This window comes from Pristiophorus japonicus, chromosome 9 (genome assembly GCF_044704955.1).
Source record: "Pristiophorus japonicus isolate sPriJap1 chromosome 9, sPriJap1.hap1, whole genome shotgun sequence".
NCBI classification, from domain to species: Eukaryota; Metazoa; Chordata; class Chondrichthyes; family Pristiophoridae; genus Pristiophorus; species Pristiophorus japonicus.
Genome location: NC_091985.1, coordinates 215,571,733 through 215,579,510, shown reverse-complemented (window position 1 = coordinate 215,579,510; position 7,778 = coordinate 215,571,733). Strand labels below are relative to the sequence as shown.

General features: G+C 45.3%; 1 protein-coding gene across 1 annotated transcript; it reads left to right on the top strand.

Moving 5' to 3' along the window:
- Positions 1-5,909: 5,909 nt before the first annotated feature.
- Positions 5,910-6,548, top strand: LOC139274121 (zinc finger protein 239-like; the record flags this gene model as incomplete). Its single annotated transcript, XM_070891164.1, has 1 exon — positions 5,910-6,548. A coding segment is annotated over one exon (597 nt), but the record flags the coding sequence as incomplete, so codon positions are not given.
- Between the last annotated feature and the right edge of the window lie 1,230 nt (positions 6,549-7,778).

Sequence of the window (7,778 nt, the reverse complement as noted above, 5' to 3'; positions counted from 1 at the left end):
GACCCTCCGACCCCTTTTATATCCGGAAGGTTGTTTGTGTCCTCCTCAGTGAATGTCTAAAGACCAGTGGTTTGTGCCTGACACAGGAAGGCCACAATGTTTTTACTTGCTTCTAATATTGATGCATGTTGAAGAAAATGCAGACTTGTGTCTCTGGACTATGTAATAGCCAGGGACTACTATATTAGGTACTGCTCCAGTTTGATGAGAGGTTGATGGCATAGCAAGAGATCCAGCAGTTTTAAGAATTTATCTCCAGTTATCAGCAGACATCGAATGTCACAGCGTGTTGACAAAATTGAACACACGACTACTCTATTGGGTTAAATTATTGGGATCAATTGTTATAGAACTGTTACAGAATTGAATTCTTGTAGAATGGAAAAGTAGTGAAGTTATGCTTAACCTGTATCAAACATTGGTTAGGCTGTACTTAAGACTACTGAATACAAATCTAGTTGCCATATTAAAAAAAAGATATAGATGCCCTGGAGGGGGTCCAGCGAAGATTTACAAGGATAATAGCAGAAATGAGGGCATATCTATTCTATAAGGAGAGGCTGCGTCTCTTTTCTCTTCAAAGAAAAAGGCTGAATGGTGACCTAATAGAGTTCTTTAAAATGATGAAAGGTTTTGATAGAGTAGGTATAGAGTGAATGTTTCCACTTGTAGGGGAGAGCATAACTAGAGGCCATCATTATACGATAGTCACCAAGAAATCAAATAGGGAATTGAGAAGAAACCCTTTTACCCAAAGATTGGTGAGAATGTGGAACTCGCTACCACAGGAAGTGGTTTAAGCAAATAGTATAGATGTATTTAAGAGGAGACTAGTCAAGCATATGAGGGGGAAGGGAATAGAGAGTTATGCTGATAGAATTAGATGAGGACAGACGGGAGGAGGCTCAAGTGGAGTATAAACACCGGCATGGGCTGATGGGCGGAATGGTATGTTTTGGTGCCGTGTATCCCATGTAATCCTGTTTTCCAAGACACACTGCTTGAAGGTGGAGAAAAATGACTTGCATCAAAATGCAATTGTTACTTAGCTCTTCTTTGTAACATCACAAAGTCTGGGCATAATTTGTTTATGAAATTAAAATTGATGTGCTGTTCAAGCACATGAGGAGGGAAAGTTAGCTGAAATTTAAGGGGATATCAAGTTTGGTTTTTGAAAAGATCCAGTCTATGTGGTCTTGTCCAAACTACATATTCAGAAAGAAGTTTTTGGAGGGAGACTGTTGTGTTAAAAGTAACTAACATCCTTCATCTTGCAGACTGAATTGCTCTCTGGCATATTTTGGGGAATAAAAGGTCCAAGAAGAGTTAATTTAAAATGGTTAAATAAAATTAAACAAACAAAATGGGTTATAACTTGGAGCAAGTGGGAATGTTTGATCTATGTTTTAAAGATATTATAATATTGTATTAGACAGTAAAAATTCCTCTGGGGCTCATGAATGAAATGGTGACTACTGTATCAAAGTCATCGAGAGGAAGTGAGTGAAGATGTAAGATGAAAACAGGAAAATTACACCATCAATTTATATTTTTTCTAAAATCATTGTTCTTGGGTGAATTGGCATAAGTCATCTGGGTGCAATCTGGTATTAATGCAAATTCTTGTGAAAGTCAGGGAAGTGTAGTAAATTGTTAAGATTTCTCTTCAAGATGTTTGTGTCATTGCCTGTACTGAACAATAAGAAAACTGGATTTAATGGCCTGACCACTATGATGGGGTTTATTTTCTCTTTAAAATGTTTTGAATTGTGTGTTTCACTGAAGTTAGGCGCAGTGCTGCAGCTAATTGTGGGTGCTGAGCTGTTTCTGGTCAATTAATGTGGACTGTGTTAATTGGGAATAGATTTGTGTGGGATCATTCTGTGCTGAACACATTGTTGGGCTGAGGGTTTATCCTCAGTCCCAGTTAAGAAATGTTGACACCAAATCCAGGGACGACTTACATTATGACACTAAATCCAGAGTCCACTTATACTGTGACACCAAATGCAGGGACCACATGCATTGTGACACCAAATTCAGGAATCACTTACATTCAGACAGTAAAACCAGGGACCGCTTGCATTGTGATCTCAAATCCAGGGGGCACTTACCCTATGACACCAAATCCATGGACTACTTACACTGATAAACTAGATTCAGGGACCACTTACACCATGATACCAAATCCAGGGAGCACTTACCCTGTGACACCAAATCCATGGACCACTTTCACTGAGAAACTAAATTCAGGGACCACTCACACAGTGACACCAAATCCAGGGATTACCAATACTGTGACACAAAATCCAGGAACCAGTTGCACTGATGCACCAAATCCAGGGACCACTTACACTGAGACACCAATTTATTTAGCGCCTTTCACGACCACCGGACGTCTCAAAGTTTTTTTTAACAACCAATAAAGTACTTTTTGGAGTGTAGTCACTGTTGTAATGTGGGAAACTCGGCGGCCAATTTGCGCACAGCGAGCTCCCACAAACAGCATTGTGATAATGACCTGAAAATCTGTTTTTTTGTTATGTTGACTGAGGGATAAATATTGGCCAGGGCAACGGGGATAACTCCCCCGCTCTTCTTCGAAATAAATGTAGTATCACGGGATCTTTTAGCGCACTTGAAAGAGCAACCGGTGCCTCGGTTTACAGTGCAGTGCTCCCCCGACCTTCTGACTTAGAGGCGAGTGTGCTGCGCAGTGCTGACACTAAGACTACAAAATTACATAGGATATACGGCACATAAACGGGTCATTCGGACTATCCAGTCCATGCCGGCGTTTATGCTCCGCTCGGGAATTATAGAGCCTCAACATGAGGAATGGTAATCTTCAGCCCAAGTATAGGGGTTATCAAGATCAGAAAAAACAAACTCTAGCTGCCAGAATGAACATGGTTCCTGCTCAAAGCAATCACGATAAATCCAGGTCTATTCACGAACGTGGGTTTTCAATGGCGGGTCTTTTCCCCACAATTCACCGCGGGGTAGAATGTGCCGCACCCAGCCTACAGGAGCCCAGCGCGCAAGCGCAGGACCCGCTTTGGTTTGGAGCATGCGCGGTGCGTGTAATGGTGGATAGAGAGAGTATCGAGCGGCTGGGGACAACTCGGTAAGATTCAGCGGGGCGGAGGGGCGTAATGGATCCGCGAGTGGCCGGAGAGGCTTCCTAAACAACTGGTGTATGTCGCAAGCCCGGAATAATAACCTGATCGCCCCACATTTGCAGCTCGCGGCTTTCTCCAGGTCACAGGCCCAGGCTAACGGCCGCCATCTTTGTGCAGGAAGGCCGGTTCAGCGCTCCGCCATCTTGAGACAGTGAGTAACAACGCGCATGCGCGGCTCTCTTGGTACAAAGTGTGGGTGGGGCTTCAGTGTCTGGTCCCAACTGGGTCCCAGTGTCCGTGGAAAGAACGACAGCCTCAGTTACTTTTCTCCTACTCGCCACACATTGGATTTCTCGCCATCTCTCCTAAAGATGCTGCATCTCACACATTTGCAGCAAGAGCCCCAGAGATGGGTCCCCTTCTATAGTACGAGGGCTGGAATGCCCCGTCTACAGTCCCAGTATTAGAATCCCCATGTACAGTCCCAGGGTTAGAATCCCCATGGACAGTCCCAGAGTTAGAATCCGCATGTACAGTCCCAGGGTTAGAATCTCCATAACAGTCACAGGGGTAGAATCCCCATGTACAGTCCCAGGGTTTGAATCCCCATCTGTACAGTCCCAGGGTTTGAATCCCCATGTACAGCCCCTGGTTTGGAATCCCCATGTACAGTCCCAGGGTTAGAATCTCCATGTACAGTCCCAGAATGAGAACCTCCATGTACAGTCCCAGGGTTAGAATCCCCATGTACACTTCCAGGATTGGAATCCCCATGTACAGTCCCAGGATTAGGATCTCCATGTACAGTCCCAAGTTTAGAATTCCCATGTACAGTCCCAGGGTTAGAATGTCCATGTCCAGTCCCAGGTTTGGAATCCACATGTATAGTCCCAGGGTTGGAATCCCCATCTACAGTCCCAGGGTTAGAATCCCCATGTAGAGCCCCAGGGTTGGAATCCTGGGACTGTACACAAACAAAGAAAAAAAGAGAGGCCTTGAATCTGAGTTGGGAAAACAATCATAGAAACATGATTCAGTTTCTATACTAATATATTTGAAATCAAATCCAATGAATTGTTGCAAGCAACATATTCATTTCATGCCAAGTGGGAAACAAGTGATGCCTGGGATGTGCAGAGTGTTTGCGCCTGGTTACACAGTGTGTCTCATGCCCACTCCCCATAACCCCTTATCCCCTTATTGTTTAAGAAACTGTCTATTTCTGTCTTAAATTTATTCAATGTCCCAGCATCCACAGCTCTCTGAGGCAGCAAATTTCACAGATTTACAACCCTCTGAGAGAATAAATTTCTCCTCATCTCTGTTTTAAATGGGCAGCCCCTTATTCTAAGATCATGCCCTCTAGTTCTAGTCTCTCCCATCAGTGGAAACATCCTCTCTGCATCCACCTTGTCAAGCCCCCTCATAATCTTATACGTTTCGATAAGATCACCTCTCATTCTTCTTAATTCCAATGAGTAGAGGTTCAACCTAATCAACCTTTCCTCATAAGTCAACCCGCTCATCTCCGGAATCAACCTAGTGAACTTTCTCTGAACTGCCTCCAAAGCAAGGAGTGGATGAGGAACTTCAGTTATGTGGAGAGACTGGAGAATGTTTTTTTCCGGAGAGCAAAAAAGGATAAAAGGAGATTTGATACAGATGTACAAAAAGAATAAATATGGAGAAAGTGTTTCCAGTGGCAGAAGGGTAGGTAACCAGAGGAGTCAGACTTCAGATGATTGGAAAAAGAACCGGAGGTGAGATGTGGAATAATTTGTTACACAGTGACTAGTTGTGACTTGGAATGCTCTGCCTGAAAGGGTGGTGAAAGCAGATTCAATAGTAACTTTCCAAAGGGAATTGGATAAATATTTGAAGGGGAAAATATACCGTGCTACGGTTAAAGAGCAGAGGAGTGAGACTCGTTGAATAGTTTGACCAAAAGGCTGGCACAGACACGATGGGCTGAATGGTCTCCTTCTGTGCTGTACCACTCTCTGGCAATGGCGGATAGTCTTACCCAGGGTGCCCTGCATAGGGGAATATGTCCTATCTCCATCAGCAGGGGGAGCAGCGCACGGGAAGGGCTGATCCCAGAGAGTGCTTTCCTGCGCAGAGCGGCTCCCAGAGACTGAGCAGAGCGAGCGCGGTCTCAGCAACACCGAGTGCAGGTCTCAGACCCCGAGTCAGAGCCACAGGGCCTGGCAGACATGCGGCCAGGGCTCCGGCACCAGGCAGCCCCTGGGGGCAGCACCTCCCCCACACAAGGAAAACAACAACTTGCATTTATACAGCAGGCCGCTCTGTGTCGGGGTGGGCGCTCGATGCAGAGGTCGGTCCTGGGCCTCCTGTGTGGGTCTGTTTGTTGCATCAGTTTGAGCAGGAGTGGAGATGGAGGAGAAGTTGCTGGGTTTAACCCCCAGTACTTCTGAGCCCAATAATTTCCCATGCGAGACTGTCAAGAGAGGTAGGTTCCCTTCCCTGAAGGACATTAGTGACCAGTTGGGTTTTTAACGACAATCTGGCAGCTTTTATGGTGACATTTCTCCAGTGCCAGCCCTACAAATGACCAGATTCATTAAGCTCAATTTCACAACCTGTCTTTATGTTTTGGTAAGTTCTCTCTCAAGCTTCCTTTATTCCTGTTTGAAATTCATTTTACAGGATGTCAAAAGGGGAGGATTTGCAGACAGGAATCTCAAACCAAATGTCACATCAAGATCTCACAGAGTTACTCGATACATCGGGACGGAAATATGATCGGCCTTTGAACATGAAAGCTAAATCAGCGGGGAGAAATGGTACACATGCTCTGTGTGTGGACAAGGCTTCAGCCTATCGTCTAACCTGGAGAGACACAAGCGCAGTCACACTGGGGAGAGGCCATTCACCTGCTTCGTATGTGGGCAGGGTTTCATTCGGTCATCCAACCTGCTGACACACCAGCGAGTTCACACTGGGGAAAGACCATTTACCTGCACACTGTGTGAGAAGGGATTCACTCAGTCATACCACCTTGTAACTCACCAGCGAATTCACACTGGGGAGAGGCCGTTCACCTGCTCTGTGTGTGGCAAGGGATTCGCTCAGTCATCCGAACTGCTGACACACCAGAGAGTTCACAGTGGGAAGAGAGTGTTCAGTTGCTCTGACTGTGGGAAGGGATTCACTTGGTCATCTCACCTGCTGATACACCAGCGAATTCATACTGGGGAGAGGCCGTTCACCTGCTCTGAACGTGGAAAGGGATTCACTCAGTCATCCGACCTGCTGAGACACCAGCGAGTTCACACTGGGGAGAGACTGTTCACCTGCTCTGAGTGTGGGAAGGGGTTCAATCAGCCATCCCACATGCTGAAACACCAGCGAGTTCATAAGTGACTGCAAGGTTTGGATTCTGCTGTTGCTGCTGTTAATCACATCCTGGATTAAATCATGTTCATTCTGATGTTGGAGTTTGTTTCTGCTGGTGTTGATAATCTTTTAACTGAGGTGGAGTTTAATATTTTGATATTTCAAATAACACAGTTTGTCAATATTTAATGTCTCCAAGATAAGAGGTGACTAATTGATGTCCTGTTACTGACTGCTACATTTTTGGGCCTTTTCTCCTTTCTAACTCTACATTATTTCAGTTATCATACCTTCGGTTACTTCATGGAAAAGTCCCAGCTCCCCATACCTCCCAGTGTGCCTCTCCTAGCCTTGGGATGCAGCGATGATATCGGTAACATGCCTGGGATCATGAAACACAAAACCCAGCCTGTTAATCACTTTCAGCTACTGGACTTTGCGTTTGCCCCACAGCATCTCTCCCACCTTCGATGTGTCAATAGAGCATCATGCCTGCAAACCTCGTCTCGAATTTAAATCCACTCAGAAAATATATTTAACCAAATATAAACAAGTAAATACATCATGGCCCAATAATGCAACTTTATATTCACAGCAAGAAGTTTGTTATCTAACTCCTCGAGTAGATAAAATAAATATCCCAAATGTAAGAGCTCCTCAAATCCTTCAGTACCTTTCAAATCGTGACCCGTTCCTTCTTATTCTAGAATTCCCCATTCCTGTTGGAGTCGATAGTGATCAAAAACTGCTAATTGGAAATTTCTAACATGTTTTCTCTTTCTGGTGTTTAAAGCTGACCAGTTCCTTCTCTCACAGAATCTGCAAGGAGATTCTTTGATTTAAACACAGATCTCCCCTCTCTTATATCTGGGATTAGAGTTACTGGGAATTTGAAAACCTGACCACTCAAAAGGGCCCGTCAGTCATATGCAGACTGAACCGATCACACAGCTCGGTGTCAGTGTGAACTATTCCTCTCTCCAGCCTGTAACCGATGAAACTTGTAACACTGCGACTGAAATTCCACTTCTGTGTGCCAGGGGTGCAGGCAGTGCTGGGCACAGAGGGAGCAGCAAACTGGGTTCAGAGTGGGCACGCTGGTTTTGCCCTTTCCTGGGGTTTCCCCTGAGCATGTGCTGGGGCCCAGTGCGTTCACTGCTCTGGGGTATTTCTGGGCGTGTCCTCACTGCCCCTGGAATTCCCATGCATTGCCCCCTGAGTGTGAGGTCAGAGCTCTGTGCCTTTAAACACTGGAGTAAAGCCGAGTCCTGCAGGCACACAGTCACCAGGAGGAGTTTC